The sequence below is a fragment of the Panthera pardus genome, unplaced genomic scaffold (assembly GCF_024362965.1).
Source record: "Panthera pardus isolate Hobbes unplaced genomic scaffold, ASM2436296v1 HiC_scaffold_4, whole genome shotgun sequence".
NCBI classification, from domain to species: Eukaryota; Metazoa; Chordata; class Mammalia; order Carnivora; family Felidae; genus Panthera; species Panthera pardus.
In genome coordinates this window covers 18,658,254-18,678,836 of record NW_026526969.1, presented here as the reverse complement: position 1 = coordinate 18,678,836, position 20,583 = coordinate 18,658,254, and the positions used below count along the sequence as shown (strand labels likewise).

General features: G+C 57.5%; 1 protein-coding gene across 1 annotated transcript; it reads right to left on the bottom strand.

Annotated features, from left to right (window-relative positions):
* Positions 1–397: 397 nt before the first annotated feature.
* On the bottom strand, positions 398–20,555 carry CCNF (cyclin F). The gene is made up of 17 exons (XM_053893958.1): positions 20,461–20,555; positions 19,518–19,672; positions 18,187–18,293; positions 17,122–17,189; positions 15,235–15,488; positions 14,863–14,916; positions 14,118–14,222; positions 13,758–13,835; positions 11,547–11,698; positions 10,111–10,275; positions 8,216–8,339; positions 6,436–6,616; positions 6,011–6,098; positions 4,196–4,295; positions 3,992–4,119; positions 3,096–3,265; positions 398–2,458 (listed from the first exon to the last, which is right to left on the bottom strand). Exons 1-17 carry the CDS (start codon positions 20,474–20,476, stop codon positions 1,959–1,961), a joined length of 2,445 nt encoding a protein of 814 aa, XP_053749933.1. The 5' UTR covers positions 20,477–20,555; the 3' UTR covers positions 398–1,958.
* Positions 20,556–20,583: the final 28 nt, after the last annotated feature.

Genomic DNA, 20,583 nt, shown 5'->3' with positions numbered 1-20,583 from the left:
AACTGGGATCAAGGGGGTTGCTTAAAGATGGGAAGGTATCCCTTGCACAGTTGGAAGAGGGAGATGCTGCAGGAGGGGAGCTGGGGGACCCATGCAGCCAGGGGCTGGAAAGGGTGGGAGCTCAGGGCAGCCCCCCAACCGGCAGCGGCCCGTTTTCGTGCCCAGGCAGAGGAGGCGGACCGCACTCTGGTCTCAAAGGAGATTCTCCCCGAGGTCAGAGGGGACAGGAAAAGGCTCGCGTCAGCATGGGCAGGCGGCATCAGGTCCGCACTGGAGTGGTGGCCTTCTATGGGTACAGGCTGGGAGACGACAGGGAAGCAGGTCCATCCAAGTTGTGTCTTGACAGTGGGCCACACACAAGGTGGCACACAGTCAGATATACACATCGCTAGGCTGCCACTGTCCTTATCACATTTAATCCTCACAACACCCCTGTGAGGTAGGTATTGCTGCCCCAGCTTACACACGAGGAAGCCGAGGCTCACACATGCCCAGGGGCACACAGTTGACAGGAAAGGTCTGCGATCCCAATGGCGGGGTCCCTGCATTCCAACCATGCCCCACCCAGGGCGGTCAGAATTCTCTTACAGTAGCAAGAAGACAGCTCCCACGGACATGGGGACACACACACACACACACACAGCACCCAGAAAAGCCACCACTGAGTCGGCACCTCTGTGTGCCATAGTTCTAGTTCAAGAGCATTTGGGGGACACTCCTGGCCCAGTGGTTCGTTCTGACATTTTGAGAAAAAACAAAAGCTATCGCTGCAGGGCACGTGTCTCAGTGGTCCACCCAGCTGAGGGGAGGTCAGGGTCAGGCTCAAGCGGATCCCTCTGGTGTTGTGGCTGCTGCACACAGGAGGTGGAGGCTTGGGGGAGCCTCAGGTACCCACAGCAGATCCACCCTCCCCAACAGGTGGGGGACAGGTCCTCTAAATCTCGCTCATCTGCATCCTGGTCACCTCAGATGTTACGAATGACATTTAGATTTTTTCTGTCCAACTTCCCTGGGAAAATTCTTTTCGCCTCAAGAGTGTCAGGATAGCACTGAGAGATGTGAATCAGATGTTTCTTTTTTTAGTTGAACCTAAATAAAGTTAGGAATCTCTCTCTCTCTCTTTTTAACTTAGTATCTTCTATCTTTTTCTTTTATTTCCATCTTAGAAAAATGAAGGATGGAAATAAAGATGGAAAAGAAATAGCCTAGAAATTCAGTGCAAAGAGAGATGTTCATATGGACACCACCTGCTGGGGACACAGATCAATCACTCTGGGGGAATAGAAGGATCTCTAAAAGGAGCTGAAAGTATGGCAGGCAGGGAGCTTAGGGCCAAGACCTCAAGGCCCGGCCTGACAAGACTCTGGGCCTGCCCACCTGGTGGTCACATGCAGGCCTCGACAGTGCAGGGGCCGGGCTGCCTCAGCAGGGGACCTGCCACCCAGGGAGGAAGGGAACCAAGGCGGTACGAGGACAGTGGTGCGTGAGCTCAGAGAGGTCAGCTCCTCCGGTCACCCGAACCCCATAGATGCGGGGGGTGAGCTGTGCCAGGCCACCTGCTCACACGTGTTCTCAATGGTGAAAGCTGTCAGTTCCCGGGATGGGGCTCAGTGGGGCTGGGGACATCAGGCATGGGCTCAAGTTCCCCAGAGAGAGGACAGACACAAGAGGGGACAGAGAAATGGGCTTCACAGGGTGTGGCATGATTGCTTTGAGGCTAAACTTTCCAAAGGGAAGCATCGGAGTTTCTGTTCTGACTTAAGACGTTCTGACGGCTCACGTTGGGCTGCCCCGGAGAAGGAAACTTCGCATCCCGCGTTCTCTCAGTTCCCTGTGTGAGAGCCACCAGGGTGCACACGGTGTCCGCCTCCGGAGTCCCCAGGCTCCCTAGTGCAGTGGCAGCCCCCCCCCCCCCCCCAAGCAAACGTTGCCCGCAGCAAGTGCGGGCACTCACGGCCTCAGCAAGCAGGGCTCAGGCCCCTCTCCTCGTCCTCATCCTCATCCTCCTCTTCCTCCTCCTCGCTGTGGGCAGATAGGTTTTTCCTCTTTACCTGTCGCTGGGGGGTGCTGCTCTCCAGGGGGCTTGGAGAGTGACACTGTAAACATGGCTTCTTGGCGTGCTGGCGGCAAGGCTGTGTGCCTGAGTCACTGCCCGGGGAAGGCACTGAGGTAGACCGGGGGGAGGCCCCCGAGACCCCGTCCACCGAGTCTGTGGGACTCGCGCTGCAGATGGAGGAGTACCCCGAGGTCACACTGTCCTTGCCTGGCTCCCTCCTGCCGTGGAGCAGAGGCTGGGGCCCCGGGCTCGGAGGTGTCTGGGTGCCCGGTACGTAGGCGCGCACATCCTGGCGACCACCGGCCTCCGGGCAGGCCTCCTCGTCGCTTGATTCCTGGCAGCAGTGCTGTTCTGGGTTTAGATAGACCACGGTGACGTCGAGGATGCCGCTGGGTGCTGTCACTGTGGGAGACGTGGGGAGAGAGGTGAGGCACTGAGAACTGAGTACCCCCTGTCCAGTCAGGACTCCCAGGGGCCCGTGTCTGGACCTTACTGCACAGCCCCCCGTACCGCTCTCTCCTTTGGGCAGGAGGTGGAGGGGGCCTCTCACGGTGACGTGGGGGACGGTAGGAAGTGACAATAAACTGATCATCAAGAATCTACTTAATCCCCAGTGGACACAAGAGCAAGCAACCGGAAAGTCAGCAGAAACGGCCAGACCTAGGGTTCCTGTGTGTTTAGCTGCCCCAAAACACAGGGACGGAGCCTCCCACAGGTGGCCCTGCAGACGTGCACAAGGCCCAGAGGCCAAAAGGGCGGTGGCCGGCACACGTCCCACAATGTTACGTGGGTTCCAGGCAAGGTCTCTTCCTCTTCCCCTGCCCTGGTGAGGTCCTTCCATCAACACGGGCCTGGCTGGGGCTGGACAAAGGTCGTCTCTCCTCCCCAAGGGCTGAGAGGACGCCCGCCCCACCCTGGCCCTGCTGTGCTGTTCTAGGGGCTCTGCTGCCTCACGCCTGCCTGTGTGCAGACGCGCTGTCCTGCAGGCGAGGCAGGGGTCTGGCGTGAGACCCCCACCCCTGGAGCCTGAGGCACTCACCGTCACCGTCCTTCTCGCCCTCACTCTCCTGGTCACCCTCGTAGCCCGAGCAGTAGTCCAGGCTCCAGTCCAGGAAGCTGCCCAGCAGCACCTCCTCCTGGCTGGACAGCTCCGCAGTGGGCGTGGTGACGAAGCTGCCCCTGTCCTCCTGGAGGCTGTTCTCCCGCTTCCTGCAAGGTGGGAGAGCCAGGGGCTGGGTCACGGCGGGCCGCAGCGCGGGAGCCTGCCCTGGCCCAGCGGGCGGTGCACGGGGATGACAGGACGACATAGCTTCCCGGCTGTCTGCCCTCAGGAAGCTCACGTCAAAGGGTCAGAGAGGCGGGGCCGGCAGCACTGTGAGGGTCAGCACAACAGGACTTTGCAGGATCACCGGGAGTTCCTCGGGTGGGTAAGTGCGGAGGGCAACTTATCCCAGGTGGTACAGGCAGGACATGGACGTGGGGGACACGTGTGGACACGCTCGTGACACGACGGTGGAGATGGAGGGAGCCAGGGAAGCGCCCAGGACAGTAACCAGGCAGCAGCTGCGGGGTCAAGAGTGACAGCAGTGCTGTGGGACAGGGTGGCCGGCACACGTCTGACAAGTGGCGGGGCCACAGGCTGAGCTGGGTCCACCCTGGCTCAAGACCTTCCTCCCTGAGCGGGAGCCAGGTTAAAGCAAGAAGCAAGAGAGAGAGCTGCTCCGGAGGGAGAAGGTGGAGTGGCAGGCGGGCAGGATCGGGCCCGGCTGCATTTTCTGCGGGACCTGCTGCTTCTCCTTGCTACGCCTCAGGAACCCCCTGCCTAAAAGGGGGGAATGGAGCCCCTCAGGCAGCCGCAGCGGTCAGAAGGGAAGCCAGGCCCAGTGCACAGGAGCCGATGCTGCGCTGCGCTGTCGCAGAACGGGGTTCACTCACCGCTTGGTTCTCCTTCCCGACGGAGAGCTGAGGAAGGCGTGAATGTCCCCCGCGCTGAGGAAGGACGTGGGCTCCGGGCTGCCTTGCTTCACGCCCAGAGCTGCGCACAGCTGGCCGTAGCTCAGCACCTGAAACGAGGCCAGGGTTAGACGGATGAGGCCCCGGGGGCAGGCGTCTGGGGGTGGGAGGTGGGGGCGGGGGCACCTCTTCCCGGCTGATCTCTTCGTAGCGCTTGTCCTCGAATCGCTGCTTCACGGCGGTCAGAGAGACTTGCCTGTAGTCCTTGGGGGCGTCGTCGTGGAAGCTGCAAACAGAGGGACACGTGAGGGACAGCAGAGCCACATGCAGGGCTCTGGGGCATGCCTGGAGGGCAGATGGGGCACCCTGCGGCTGCACAAACAGGTAAGCGTGCCGTGACTCATGACCCAGCAATTCCGCTGTTATTCGCAGCAGCCAAAGGGGTGGAAACCCCGATGTGGTCCGTCCATGCAGCAGAATGTGATTCTAGAGGAACATTGCATAGGTGACAAGCTGGCCACAAGGGGCCATGTGATGTACAATTTCATTTCTGGGAAATGTCTGAAATGTCCAGAACAGGCGAACCCACAGAGACAGAAAGCAGAGGAGTGGCTGCGGGGTTGTGGAGGGATGGGACGGATGGGCAGCACGGGCGTGACTGCTGAGGAGTGCAGGGTTTCTCCGAAGGAGGAGGCGATGTTCTAAAATTGATGTAGTGATAGTCACACGACTCTGAACACAAATCGCACACTTAAAAAAGTTTAGTTTGTGGGGCGCCTGGGTGGCTCAGTCGGTTAAGCGTCAGACTTCGGCTCAGGTCATGATCTCACAGTCTGTGAGTTCGAGCCCCGTGTCAGGCTCTGTGCTGACAGCTCAGAGCCTGGAGCCTGCTTCAGATTCTGTGTCTCCCTCTCTCTCTGCCCCTTCCCCGCTCATGCTCTGTCTCAAAAATAAATAAAAACATTTAAAAAAAATTAAAAAAAAAAAAGTTTTGTTTGTAAATAAATGTTCCCAACTTATCTGGTGGGGAAATAAAAAACTCGGGAGGGGAATAGCCTAACAACTTTTGGGGGGCAGTATCGGGTCAGCATGGTTTGCACCCCTGGTGTGAGCGGCTGTGGCGTCAGACACACATGCTGACCCCTCGACCTTCACCCGTGCTCCCCGCCCATCAGCTATGAGCGGGCACAAGAGAAAACTCATGAGGGACACGCCAGCCCCAGGAGATGCTGCCAGGCTCCTCACGGCTGTACTCACAGCTGGAGCGGGGACCAGCTGCAAGCACCGTCTATGAGGAGCAGCAACCCCGGGGAAGGGGGTGTCTGGCCCGGACAAGCCGGCGGGGGATCCGGGGCTCAGGTCAGAGGTTGGGGTCTAGATGTTCTGGATCCCAGAGGTGTCCGAGGACAGGCAGAAAGCAGGAGAGCCCCAGGCCCGCATGCAGGGAAGAGGGCACTGAGTGCGGCCTGGCAGAGGGAGGAGGTTGCCGCGGGTTTGGGCAGATAAGCACGTGTCAGGAGCGGGGACCAGAGCAGAGGGGGAGCAGGGCCACGGCACGGGGCGATCGCGGCCGGCCGACTCCTGAGCGAGATGACACCGTGTCCCACGCTAACACTATCGGGGGTCAGGCGGCGGGCCCCGATGTTCCCCTGCCCGTCTGCCACCTGTGGAGTGAGGCTCGGGCTGGGAGTTGTTGCACGCGCATCAAGTGTTATCACTGTGGAAACGGGCAACGCGGCTGGCCTGGCGCTCTTAAATGTCAACTCTGAGACAGGCAGCACGCTGCGGGAAGGTCTGTGTGTGGGCCCGCACACGAGTGAATTCCCCCTTGATCCCTGAGGACACACCCTCCATGGCAGCTGCGTGGGGGACTCATTTCCTTTCACTTAAAAAAAAAATTCTTTTTTAAATGAAGTAGGCTCCACATATAACATGGGGCTTGAACTCACAAGCCCGAGTCACATGCTCTACTGATGGAGCCAGCCGGGCGCCCAGACTCACCACTTCTGATGAAGGCTCAAGACACAGGGTATGAGGTCTTCACAAGAGAACCCGGTGATGTCCCACAACCTTGTGGTCCAGGGCTGTGCTGGAGAGGAAAGCAGGAATGGGGGGGTGTTCTGACGGCCCCTCGCGTCCCACTGCCCCAGTGGTTGTGTGTGGAGTTTTCTGGAGCTCGGTGTTAAAAACGCCCCACAAACAGAGCCCGTGTGCTCACTGTCAACAGTGTGGGAGATACTTAAGCTAGAACATCTCCTAATTGCACCCCCACAGAATGGCTTTTAGTCCATTCTGGTGTCTCCTCCAGGAAAGACGGGCAATGCCTGTTCTCCCTCTCCATTGTGAGAATCGTCTCCCGCCTTCTGGAATCCCCAGTCCCTGGCTTGGCTCCCGCTGAAGAGCAGACAGGAGGGCAGGCTCCTTACTCTGTCCGTGGGTCAGCCGTGCGAGCAGCAGGGCGGCCGCGGCCAGACAGGCCGGAGCATAGGCGGCCAGGCTGGTGTGCAGCAGGGACAGCTCACACAGGAAGCCACACAGATGCTGGGTTCTTGGGGCCTCAGGGACCAGCGTCAGCAGGACGTCCTTGTAATCAACCACAGTGGGGACCTGGACGGGACCGGGAGGTGGGGTCTTGTGGGGTCTTGGCACGTGATCACGGTGGCTGGCCCCACCAGTGTTCACACTGGACACCAGGGTGTGGCGGTGATGAGCTCTAGCCCTGGCCTCTTGCCCTCTGGATCCAGGAGGACCTTCCAGAGCAGGAAAGCTCAATGCCATGGAGGGGCCCTTGATTCCTCCTGTCCCCTCCCCTGACTTCAACTCTGATTTAAAAGGAAAAAGCATAGGGCTGACTCATCTTTGACAAAGCAGGAAAGAATATCCAATGGAATAAAGACAGTCTCTTTAGCAAGTGGTGCTGGGAAAACTGGACAGGCAGAAGAATGAACCTGGACCACTTTTATACCAGACCCAAAAATAAACTCAAAATGGATGAAAGACCTAAATGTAAGACAGAAAGCCATTAAAATACTCGAGGAGAAAGCAGGCAAAAACCTCTTTGACCTTGGCTACAGCAACTTCTTACTCAACACGTCTCCGGAGGCAAGGGAAACAAAAGCAAAAATGAACTACTGGGACCTCATCAAAATAAAAAGCTGCAGCACAGCAAAGGAAACAATCAGCAAAACTCAAAGGCAACCGAAAGAATGGGAGAAGGTATTTGCAAACGACATATCAGATAAAGGGCTTATATCCAAAATCCATACAGAACTTACCAAACTCAACACCCAAAAAACAAATAATCCAGCGAAGAAATGGCCAAAGGACATGAACAGACACTTCTCCAAAGAAGATATCCCGATGGCCAACCGACATATGAAAAAATGCTCAACATCGCTTATCATCAGGGAAAGACAAATCAAAACCACAATGAGATACCACCTCACACCTGTCAGAATGGCTCACATTAACGACTCAGGCAACAACAGATGTTGGCAAGGATGTGGAGAAAGAGAATCTCTTTTGCATTGTTGGTGGGAATGCAAGCTGGTGTAACCACTCTGGAAAACAGCATGGAGCTTTCTCAAAAAACTAAAAACAGAACTACCCTACGACCCAGCAATGGCACTACTAGGTATTTATCCAAGGGATCCAGATGTGCTGTTTCGAAGGGACACAAGCACCCCCCATGTTTATAGCAGCACTATCGACAATAGCCAAAGTATGGAAAGAGCCCGAGTGTCCATGGATGGATGAGTGGATAAAGAAGATGTGGTATAATGTACAACAGAGTATTGGTCGGCAATCAAAAAGAATGAAATCTTGCCATATGCAGCTACGTGGATGGAACTGGAGAGTATTACGTTAAGTGAAATTAGTCAGAGAAAGACAAAAATCATAGGACTTCACTCATATGAGGACTTTAAGAGACAAAACAGATGAACCTAAGGGAAAGGAAACAAAAATAATATCAAAACAGGGAGGGGGACAAAAGAGAAGAGACTCTTAAATATGGAGAACAGAGGGTTACTGGAGGGGGTGTGGGGGGGGGACGGGCTAAATGGGGAAGGGGCATCAAGGAATCTACTCCTGAAATTATTGTTGCACGACATGCTAACTGACTTTGATGTAAATTAAAAAACAAATAAATAATAAAAGAAAATAAATAAATAAAACTAAAAAAGGAAACTGCAAACGGCCACTTACTCGAATCCTCCCTTCCAGGGCAGAGATGATCTCTCCCATCATCCTCACCAGGTCTTCATACTTGTAGGTGTTGTCCGTGAGCCAAACTGCCTCTCGGATTGTCAGGATCTCTCTGCTGATGAACCTAGAACGTCAAGAAGGGGTCTGAGCACGGAGTCTGCTATCCTTGCAGGCCACGGTCACGTGAGGCCCCACTGCCAGAGGGGTCAAAGAGCGAGAGGACCCGAAGAGGTCGTGTGGCCTGGCTTAAGGGTCTGCGGAGGAGGAGGGACCAAGGCTGGCAGTGGGAGTGGCTGGGCTGCCAGGCACGCAGGCGTTTCTGTGAAAGGCACCCACGAATGACCTGCCCGGTTGATCCTCTTAATGACCTGAGGATGACAGCAGCTTCTACGGAGCGAGCATAAACAACAGTTTAGCCCCAGAAGGCAGGTGAGCCGGCAGAGCCGGAGCTGCGGGGTGTCTGAAGGTCTGTGCTCAGCATGGGGTCTGGCCGCAGGAATCCTGGGTGTCCCTAGTCAGCCAGCCACCCTGTTCTCTCCTCTGCAGCAGCACCAGGGAGCAGGGAGCATGCTGGTCCGGTGACCTGCCGGGAAGGGAGCAGGGCCCGGCCCGTGGCCGCTCTGTCCCGGGGGCCCTGCAGCCGGCCCACTTGCTGTCAGCTTGACAGAGCGAGATGGGAGGTGTGGGGACTGCAGGTGCAGGAGGCACGAGGCCGGAGTGGGGCCAACGGGGGCCGGGCACATGGAGCACTCAGGGAGAGGCTGAGGCAGGCGCTGCCCTGAGCAGGGGTGGGGCATCTCCTCTAGGATCTTCTTAAAAAACATTTCGCCACTGGCCCATCGGTGGTCCGGGATTTTGGTGACTGATTGCAAGGATGTAATTATCCTGCTCAAACATGAGAAGGCGGGGCCTGTCTGTTCAGCCACCTCTGGTGACGCGGGGTCCACCGAGCACGCCGGGCGCGGGGGGAAGGTTGGCGTGTGGCTGCCTGCTGGCGGCCCCGAGGCCATGCCGGTCTACAGACCACAACTCCAGCTCTCGTCACGGCCACGTGACCAAGGTTGCTGCAAGTGTTCACTGACGCTGGCCTCAGGGGTCACGGGGGATGGCAGAGAGTAAGATGGGAGCTGGGGCTCTCCATGACCTTGTGACATGGGAAAACTACCCCAACGGCATCGGCCTGGAGCCCATGTCTCTGGGTCACTAAGCAAGAGAGGTTGGCGTCTCGAGTTCACGCCGCCGCGTGTGGCCACCTGTGCCTCACCCCCCAAGGTCTACAGAGCAGGACGGTCAGTCTGCAGAGCCCGGCCCAGGGGGACCGGCAGGCCATGCGGGGGTGTCCGGTGTAGGGAAACAAGGACACGCACGATGTGTGGTGCAATCACTGTCCACACCACTTCAGAAGGTAAAGGCGGGCTAACAGGTACTGGCTGAAGGACCGCAGGTTTAGGTGAAACGGAATATGGTTCCACTGGAAGAGTCCGAGCTGCCGGAGCGCAGGCAGCTGTGTAAGGAGGTGCCCCGTCTACGTGGTGGGGGTCAGCCAGGGGCGTGAGACCACCAGTTGCGGGTGTCCGACGACACAGGCTTGAGAACTGGACTGCCGCGAAGTGGTCTCTCCCTGACCTTGGGACCCCGGGGCAACCCACTGGGCCCGTCCCTCGGTGCCATGTCATCCTCAGGAGCCAGGGGAGGAGGGGCCCGGCCTGAACCTGCCCGAGCGAGGCCCAGTTCTGGGGTCCTGCTCGCCAAAGTTCAAGTCTGCCATCCCCACGTGGGAGAACTATGCTGTGTGGGCACTCCCTAAAATGAAGACCCCCATCTAATGAGGTGGGACACTGAAAGGCCAGCCTGTCGTGTGTCATCCCACAGGCCCTGCCCCGGGGGCCCCGTACCGGGTGCAGATGACCATGCAGGCGATGCCCAGCAGCTGGAGCCTGTACCGAGGCACGAGCCTCCTCCGCAGGTACCGGTCCACGCACTCCACAGTCAGGTGCAGGCAGAGGCTCGTGAAGTCCTTCATGGTGGCGACCTCCACCAGCCAGTCAATCAGGATGTACCTGCAGGGAGAGCACCAGCCCTGGAAACTCGGGCGCACATTTGTGAGCGTCCCGTTCTCGCCTGGCCCGTCCGTCCTGAGGGAGTGAGTAGGTCTTCCGCAGCATTGCCCGTTGACCCAGGAACTTGTCCCAGCCTCAGGTGCGGGGCAGGCCCCAGGTCTCCCACCTTTGTCCTTGGGAGGAAGCTGGGCTCACACATCTGTGTACCCTGCCTTCTCCCACAGTCACTGCCAGGTACCGAGTGAGCCCAGACACAGGGCAGGGGTAAGGTGGGTCCACCTGGTAGAGTGGGGACGGACAAAGATCCCAGGAATGGGGAAAAGTCGCTTGAAGGGAGCAAGACCTGTGGCCCTCCTGCAAACCCACATTCTCCCCGAGGAGCAGCTCACCCATGGGGTCATTTCTCACGACCCTCTGCTGCGGGGAAAGAGCCGGCAAGAAGCTAAAGGGGGAGGATGCAAGGAGCCTGGCAGAGGTTTTCGGGCACCCAGCAACTCTGATGGAGCTGACAGATGCAGGGTCCTCCTCGAGGGGCTAAACCCAGGGCCAGAGACATCACACGGGAGGGCTGGGGGCCACGGCAAGGACACCCCGGTAGAGTAAGTGCCTTTCTGAACGAAAGAGAGGAGACACGGGTCTCTAAGCAGAGGGGAAAGAGGGACCAGAAATGAGAGAGCAAAGGAAGATGAAGCTGTGGGTTCTGGGCAAATGTTCCAGGTGCCGGGCAGAAGCACCTGTCATAGGCAGAGGGGAGGAGGGAAGGGTGGGGCCGAGGTGGTGGAAGAGAATGGGGAAGAAGAGGAACCTGTGTTTCCTCCAGGTCGAGGAAGGCCACTTGAGCGGCAGGTGTTTGGGGCTTAGACCAGCCACTACGGGAACAGAGAGGAAGCTGCCTTACTCGACTCAGTGACATTAACGATTTGAGTTACGAAAACAAACTGAGCAAATTGTGCACTTCAAAATGGCTAGATCTGGGGCACCTCATCAGTTTTGGCGGCCAAAACTGGGCATATGGATCCCCTCACTTTAGAAAGACACTTAACGTGCTTTCACACATCCTGAGGCTTAAAAAGGAACTCTGGAGCATGGACATGGGGGATGTTTGCTCTTCAAAGCCCCGGATAACTAAGGCATCGCTGGCTTTAGAAAACCACACACACACACACACACACACACACACACACACACCCCATACGACGGCCCCGTCATCCGGGTGCCCGGCGGTCACTCTGCCCCCGGCCCAAGCAGACGCCCTCCCTCAAGGGCCTCACCTCATCGTGTCGCTGAGTCCCTTCTGCACGGAGAAGACCTGCTGCTTGCTGACGGCACGGGAGGCCTGGAACAGCCGGCGCGTGATCCCGTCGGCGACCTTCCCCTCCAGTCCGAGCTGGCCCCCGTTCGCACAGGCTTTGGCTAACGACAGCTGTGGGACACACAGGCGTGTGAGCAGGAAGCCTCAGGCTGCCGGGGGAGAATTGTGGGTGCACAGCGGTGCTGACACCTCAGCCCTCTGGAAACAGCGCGCCTCAGGTTTTGACTGTTCTTTTCGAAATGGCGTGTCTCGTGATAACATGTCTTAAAGGGGACGAAACGTGCACCATGGAGTCAGCACAGCAAAGCAGCCAAAGCTGGTTGGAGGCTCAGGTGATCCGGCTTTCGTGTGTGTTTTTTTAAAGTTTGTTTTGAGAGCGAGCGAGCACGTGCAGGCGCACTCAGGGGAAGGGCAGAGAGGATCCCAAGCAGGCTCCACACCGTTAGCATAGAGCCCAGCGCAGGGCCCCGTCTCATCAACTGTGAGATCGTGACCTGAGCCGAAATCAAGAGTTGGTTGCTTAACCAACTGAGCCAGCCAGGTGCCCTTCAGATGACCTGGCTTTAAAACCTGGATCTGTGTGACATCGCAGGCAAGCTGGGGAAACACGCTCTGTGCCTCAGTTTCCCTTCTCGTGAAGCTATGGTGACACCGTCGTGCACAGGCCCCGCTGGCACCCTCTAGGCCCCTGAGACTAACTAGCAACCATTTCTAGACACTTTCCTTCCAGATGTTCCTACACATTTGTAACTGTGGCCACGCATTTCAGATCATAGCACACGTACGTTTTATCTCTTTGCTCACCCAACAATAACACGGCTCCTTGCGACATAAACACCTGGAAGCGCGTTTCGAGTGTCTTCCTGGCGCGTGTTCACTACTTCGTGGGACATCTCTGTGCAGCCATTGTCGCGCTTGCCCTGCCTGCACAGGGCGGCTGTGCCAAAGTCTCTTGCTTCCCCCGCCCAAGCATTCTCTGAAAGGGCTGCACCGATTTTCACACCAGCTAAGGGAATGTTGTTCTAGTGCACCTCTGCCAGCAAAAACTGCTACCGTTAAAAATGCGTATTTTCAGAAGTTAACAGCTATACGCTCAACGTGTACAGAAAAAAAGATACCTGTACACCTATCATTCGTTAACGTGAGCAGCCACAATCTCGTTTGAATGTGTGGTCAAACACTCCTGGGTTCTGACCGTTTCTTTTCTTTTCTTTTTTTTTTTGAGAGAGACAGAGAGAGAGAATCCCATGCAGGCTCCACCTCCACATTGTTAGCACAGAGCCCGATGCGGGGCTCCAATTCACGAACCGTGAGATCATGACCTGAGCTGAAGTCAGATGCTTAACCGATTGAGCCCCCCAGGTGCCCCTGACCAGCTATTTCTATTTCCTCTTCTCTGGGAATGTATGAAGACCCTCTGAACGTTTACTGGAATACTACCATTCTTACTGATTAGTTTGAGCTTCTAAGAAGACCACATGGCTCATTGTCACGTTTACTCTGAATTCGCTGACTGCCTCAGGTGTAGCCATTACACTGCTCTGTCACACGTCAGGCTGGGCCGTCTACCACTCTATCATATCTTCCCTTTTAAGGGCAGATGGCTCTCCAGCAGTCAGTTGGTGGGGTGACAACAATCTGAGTTTCTACCTGCTTGGCCAAGGGGGACTTCCTCTGATTTGTCTTCAACAACAATTCTTTACGGCTGCAACAGGAGGGCATCTGGGGGACACCAACTGCAAATCCCCCACGTCCTGGTTCTAATACTGATGTCTCGGTGAGCAGGTCAAGCGACAGGAACAGGAGAACGTTCCACACACCCACCTGCTCCCAGAAGACTCCCCATCTGTGGCCACAGCCCCCCCTCCAGGACAACTTTGGGGAGGGACAGGGATGTTACTAGCAGACGGAGTGCACCTGCACTTAAGAATGAAGAGGCCGGACGGCCGGCTTAGGGTCAGTGGGCTTGGAGGCGACGGGGTGCTGGGCAGAGATGAAGGAAACCCTTCCAGGCTCTCCTCCCTGCACACCCCAGAGCTAAATTCCCATAAGGCCTGCGGCCGGCCCTGGGTCAGTCTTCCTGCCTACAAATGGGAGCCCGGGTGGTATCGGCACCCCGGTCCCCACGGGAGGAGGCAGAAGAAGTTAGATAGGCGGGCTCCCGCCTCACCTGTGCTTCCCAGCAGCCTTTGGCAGCGTAGTCCCTGAGTTTCCGGAAGCTGTGGAGGCATCGTCCAGGATCGGACATCTGTCAACGGGAGAAAGTCACCATGTTTTTATACAGCTGTCTCTGGAGAACTCAGAACCAACCCACCGGGCTCTTACATGTTCCTCCCGACACCCCCAGGGGTCCACAGCTCGGTGTTCTTCCCAGCCCCTCATCCCCCAAGCGACTGTGGTCGCTGGGAGCAGCTATGGGAGCGGCCTGCCGACCGCGGCTCCTGGTGCCCCGGGAGTCGCCCAAGGACCCCCGTTCTGGCAGAACCTGCACCATGGGTACACCACCCTCCCCGCCCCGGGGGCCACTCACGTCCGTCTTCCTGTCACGTTCCCACAGGAGGTACGAGCTGGCCAGACAGCCCTGGCGAGCAGACTCTTCAAACAGGTCCCGGGCCTGCTGCTTCCGCTCTGCATCCTGGAGCAAACCCAAGCACGGTGCACTCTCCTCTCACCCCTTCTGCGGAGTCACCCTACTCACCACCTCTCAGGAACCACCTCCGTGGCTCTTACTTAATAAAGCGAGTTAACTAAACGGGAGTAGAAGCGATCTCTCTACAGACGTGCTTTTGGACAATGATCAGGAGAGCGAGCTTCCGAGCTCCGCCTCCCAGGCCCCGCGTCCTCCCAGATGACGTTTGCGTCTGGCTGGGCCCCGGAGCCCTAGCTCTGCTCTGGGCCACCGGCCAGTCAGCCCTGCGCACCAGGCCTCCCAGATGGGGACGCTGGGGGCTTTCTCAGGGCTGCTCCCTGTCCTTGCTCACTCTCAGCGCCCCTCCCCGCTTTAACAGAAAGCCTGAAGTGCAGCGAGGCCCGTGGGAAGAGCGGGAGGGGCTGCCCGCGGCGCACTCAGGTGCTCTGCCCACTCCACGGCGCTGCCGGCTCAGGGTTCGCACCCCGCACGGCCTCTCCTGCTTTCCTGGTCCTCGCTGTGTGCGACCACCAGAAGGGCAAGCAGCACAGAAGCGCGGGCCCGTGCTCCACGGCTCCGTGTGCTCACCGGGGCCGGGGACACATCACACAGCACAGGGTCCAAGTGGACGGACCAATCGACTCACCTCGAAGAGACTCAGCACTCTCCCCAGGCAGTGCAGTATGGATGCTCTGTGAGTCTGAGACGACAGGAGGGAGAAGCGTGATCATCAGCGGAAAAGGAACTTCCAGCCGGCCACCCTTCCCCGTCTACGCGTTCTCGTGGCCCCTGCCTGGACCCCTGCCGCACTGGGGACCGCTCCCTGATTCCGGGCCTCAGGGAGCCTCGGTCCTGCATTTCTAGTCCAAACCCCCACGTGACTCCCTGGGAGTACCAGCTCTGAGATTTCCTGTCCCGCGGGCTCATCTGCAACCTGCCTCCATGCCCACACTCTCGGTTTTCTGCACCTCCACTGTCCGGGGCGTCTGGCTTTACACCGTCCAGTGTCTCCACTCACCCTGTGCGGCTCGGACCGCCCGGCATGCGGGCCCCATGCGTGTTCCTCACCGGGACTCACTCCCTGCAGCTGGCACTCTGCCCTGAGGCTCTCGTGAACCACGGCCTTGCAGCAGCTTCCAGACACCGACCACGGAGGGCGGATGAAGAGCCAGATGAAGGGCGTGCTGCCCGCATTCAGTTGCTCGGCGAGACTGAAGAAGCGAGAGGCCTTCAGGCCATTCACTTCCGCACGGGCTTCGTCAGACACAGAAACTGCGGAGATGGACAAGGTGTTAACCCAGGGGTGTCTCTGGAGCACAGGTGCACAGCGCTCTCCATGGTCTTTTCTGGAAGTCTAAACGCTCACGCCAGGGGCGCCTGGGTGGCTCAGCCAGTTAAGCGTCTGATTTCAGCCCAGTTCGAGCCCCACATCAGGCTCTGTGCTGACAGCTCGGAGCCTGGAGCCTGCTTCGGATTCTGTGTCTCCCTCTCTCTCTGCCCCTCCCCCATTCCCTCCCCCTCTCTCTCTCTCAAAAATAAATAAACATTAAAAAATAAAATAAAAGCTCACGCCAGCTGCTGGTGCATAAGGAGAGCGGAGCCTCACAAGACGGGGACCCCGCGCCTTTTCTTCTCTACGCTGTGGGTCACCTGCCCCGGCTGGGGTCCTCCCGGAAGCCTGGGTTCTGAAGGTCTGGGAAGATGCCCCCACAGAGGCGTCACATGCCCACCCACCCTCCCTCCTGCAGGGAGCAGTAGCCTGGACTTCAGCTAAAGGGTATGGTGTTTCTTTTAGGGGTGATGTTCCAAATTTGGATGTTGGTGATGGCTGCACAACTCTGCAAATACACCAAAACCCACCAGACTGGACTTGAGATGGGGGAAGTGTATGGTATGTGAGTTAGGTCTGGGAGTCACTGTGGGATAGGGGGGTGGGGCAGGGGCACCTCTCGGACCTGGAGGAGGACTGCCCATTGTCTCTATCAGTCACGACCCCGTCAACCAGCTATATACAGGGGCTCCCTCTCAGCAAGATGCCAGACATTTTACAGACAGAAAAATAGTGGCTACCGCCAAATGTTTATGCACTTTGGGAGCGGGGACTGGACAGACCGCAGGCTGGTTCTGTGTGCTAAGCAAAGAGGTAGGCACTGGGAGAGGAGAGGGCCACACAGGTTCTCCCACGGAGCACCTGCTCCATGGGGGTGAAGGAGTTTGGGCACCAGGTTGGCTCTGACCTGCTTGTACCTGCCTTCCACTGGAGCCTGGGCTACTGTGTCACTGATGCCCTGTAGCATAAGGCACGCTTTGCTTGCTGCCCCAGAGTGTCACGGGGGACCTGTGGCCGAGCAGAGGACCCAGCATCTACCCGTGGGCAGTGGGTTAATGGGACGGAGCGGGGGGCCGCTGGGGGGAAGCTGGCTTGCTGGAGTAGCCCCCATCCTGAGTCTCTGGTGACTGGGACTAAAGCATTTGTTAAAACAAGGTTTGTTAAAATAATTAATGCGTACGGAATCAAAGTTGATCAGCGGGTCCCACAGCAGGGCACCCCTGGGCACGAGCTCCCAAGGGGAGACGGCGAGGCAGAGTGCCAGACGTGGCAAGAGTGATGACGGAATGCTGACCCTGGGAAGGGCTCATGCTTATTCTAAAACATCCACGCTGGGGCGCCTGGGTGGCTAGGCTGGCTACGTGACCGACTTGGGTTCAGGTCATGATCTCGAAGTTTGTGACTTTGAGCCCCACGTCGGGCTCTGTGCTGACGGTGCGGAGTCAGCTTGCGATTCTCTCTCTCTCTGCTCCTCCCCCATGCTCTCTCTCTCAAAATCAATAAATAAACTTAAAAAATGAGTGAAATACCAATGCCAAGTGGGGCAAGGTCAGCCCCGGCCCCGCGAGGACTTACGGCCTTCGTTGTAGAGGTAGGCTATCCCCAGCTTCACAGCGGCTTCAAAATTTCCCTTTTCGGCAGCCCTAGACCATTGAAAACATAAAATGTCACCTGATTTCATTCCTTACGGCTTACGTGCCACCACATCACTTGAAGCTAGAACACCTGATTTTTAACTGAGAACTTTTTAGGTAATACAGTTGAATGTCAATTATCCACGTCAGGCTGTGACACGGATGGACCTTAAAAACATGCTAAGCATAAGTCATCAGCCGCAGAAGGCCACATGTTGCACAACTCTGCTTACGCGAACTGTCTGCAACAGACAAATCCATACACAAGAAGGCATATTAGGGGTCGCCAGGGGCAGGAGAATGCAGGGAGAACGGAGTCACCGCTAACGTCCACCCCTATTCATTTTGACTTTGTTTGGGGGTAACGAGAATGTTCTGAAGTTAGTGGTGACGGCTGCGCAACTCTGAATGTATAAAAAGCCACCGTGTGGCACACTTAAATGGATGAACCATACAGTATGTGGCTTATGTCTCCAGCGGCCTGACCGGAACCACTGGCACGCCTGAGTGGCAGGTGTGGTCACTGGCACGCCGGGGCCCACAGGCCAAGGGGCTCACGCCTGCTCTGCCCTCCCTCTGGGGCCCAACTCCAGCAGGATGATGGCATCAGCCAGGGAGCAAAATGCAGTAGGAGTTAAATCACACAGTTTTGATTTGAAGAAAAAAGAAAAGAGCATTAGGTGAAATTGCCACATGCAGGTGACCTATAGCTGAGTCATGCAGACTGGTCCCAGCCCAAGTGAGACCCTTCAGAAGCACGACAGGAACTAATGAGTCAGGCTGTGCTGGTGGCACAGATGGCCAATGACTGTGCTGTGCGTGACTAGGTGGGTGACGCTGACAGTCCTCAGTCACTCCCTGGGTGGGAGGGGGAGGGGGTGAGGCGCTGGCGAAGGCGACGGCAAGAAGGAAACCCTTCCCACGTCAGGCCCTGGGACACAGGCTGGCATGCCAGGGCGGCCCAAAGACAGGGGAAAACTGAGCTGTTCTCAGGGTGCAAAGATACCTTTCAAAGAGCTTCAGGTTCTTTGGAGAAGGCCACAGCTCCTGGAAGCTGGCACACGCCCACACACTGGCGTGGCTGTCCACCAGGTTCTTCAGGTGAGAATGCACCTGCAAACAGGGGGAGCGAGCGGGGTGGGGGGCTGATCAGGGGTCCTCCCGGAGGCCCGGCTCCTGGAGCTCTTGAGGACAGGACACAGACAGATGGGGTGTTCCTCCCCACCCCGGCGGTAAAGGTCCGCCCTTCGAGTAGAAGAAACAAGTTTCTCTGTGGCTGTAAAGGAGCAATGGGGGACACAGTGGGACTAGAAGGGGGAATGAGTACAAACAGTGAGAAAGAGGGGGTGATACCCCCGTAAGGGTGTCTGCAAGGGTCAGGGAAACCGATGCTAACAGGAGAAAGGGAAATGGACATTTGCTCTGTGCTTCTCTGACTCTCCTCTGCCTCGGGCCTGGCTCATGGGAACATGGCCGGAGCCTAGAAGTCACCAGAGGCTCTAGGAAAAGACCGATAAGTCACCTGAGTGGCTGAGTGTCCAAATCTTTTTATCGGCTCAGGTAGTGATCCCAGGGTTGTGAGTTTGAGCCCTGCATACGCTCTGTGCTGAGCGTGGAGCCTGCTTGGGATTCTCTTTCTCCCTCTCTCTCTCTGCCCCTCCCCCAGGTACATACACACACTCTCTCTCCCCTCTTTCAGAATAAACAGGTATTAAAAAAAGAAAAAAATTAAACGTAATACCACCCTGGACAGAGGCAGGAAGCGGGCTGGCTGGGAGCTCTGAACACAGGTGAGCATTTCAAGCATTAAAGTTCCCACTGCCATTGAAAACTCAGCACCCGTGGATATTACGACCACAACGGAGGTGGCTTTGGGAGCGCGAGAAACAGGTACCTGTTGGGAGTTTTCCCACAGATTTGCTGTATGGCCTTGATTCAGTCGCTCAGGATGAGGCTGCACCAACATCCGTCAACTAACTCGCAGGGACCCTTTCAGGGCTCCATGTGACGGGAGATTTGTCCTCAAGAATATATTTGTGTTCTTTTCAATACTATCTTATTTCTCGAGGGGTGAGAATTTCACTGCCACAAATCTCACTGTTAAAATAAACACTGCAGCAAACACAACCGAAACTTGGTGTGCTATGTTTCCACTTTGCTGCTCGCCTGCAGTGGGGACCACAGCGTCTGTTAACAACATCCCCCTTGTGGCCTCTGCCCTCCTTGGTGGCCAAAATTTTGTTCCAACACCTAAGAACAGGGAGCCTTGATGGCATAACCAGCAGGTTAGTGACACCAGCAAGCTACGACTGGCGCTATTTTCATCCTGCAACTTACAGCTCGGACGGCGAGGATGTCCCCGACAGAGAGCCATTTCAGGATATGAAAGAGCACATCTTCCGGGAGGCTCAGGATGGTTAGGTTTCGGGGTCTCCTCCTTATCCTCCGCTTTGTAGGGTAACAGAAACACTTGGCACACCTGCAGTGGATGACTGAAGAAAAACGGCACAATGGTCCGGGTGATGGGCTGGAAAGGAGCGGGCTGACAGTCACTGTCCCCCCCACCCCCAACAAAAAGAACCAGCCACATGCCCACTCCCCAACATTAAGGGAGTAATGGTAGCTGAGTTCCGTCAGACGTCACCATTCATTCCCAAATTCAATAAACACGTATGGTGAATAGCAGATAATCGTGGAACTTGGCCACCGGGAAAAGAGGCATCAAGGCTGAGGGTGGTTCTCCCGCATCTCACGCTCAGGGAAGCCGCTCGGACCCCCGCCCACGTCTGCTTCTATTTGCACACAGGGCTACACGGAAGAAGTCCCTCACCGGCAGGCACCTGGCCTCCTACCCGCTGCCTCCCTGCAAGACCCCCTCCGCAGGCCTTCCTACCCTGCCGGGCCCTGCCCCTGGGTGAGCAATTAACGGGCTGCGACGGCCCCACGTACCCGCGGGGTGACCGGCGCCCACCGAGCACCTGGATGTGACCACCACACCTTCCTGACCCCGGGACTCTAGGTCGCACGCGGACTCGCTTAGCGGCCACGGTAACAGCTAGCGAAGGGGCGGCCGCGCTCACCGCCCCGCGACAGGTGCGGAGCCCCGCGCGGGGCGTTCACTCCAAGCCCACCCGCCCCCGCGGCGGCGCCGGGCATTTAAACCGCGCGCCGGGCGGGCGCCATCGGGAAGCCTCGCGCGCCGGGCCGAAGGGCTGGAGCCGCCCCGCTCCGTGTCAGCCCGCCGAGCCCCCCGCCCCCGCCGCCCGCGCCCCACACTCACCGCCGCCGCTCCCCATCACCGCCGCCGTAGCCGCCGCCGCTCGCGCCCCCGGCCGCCGTCAGCCCCACGCGCCCCGCGCAGGCGCAAACCCGCCCCGCCGCCCGCCTGAGTTTTCAAATGCGC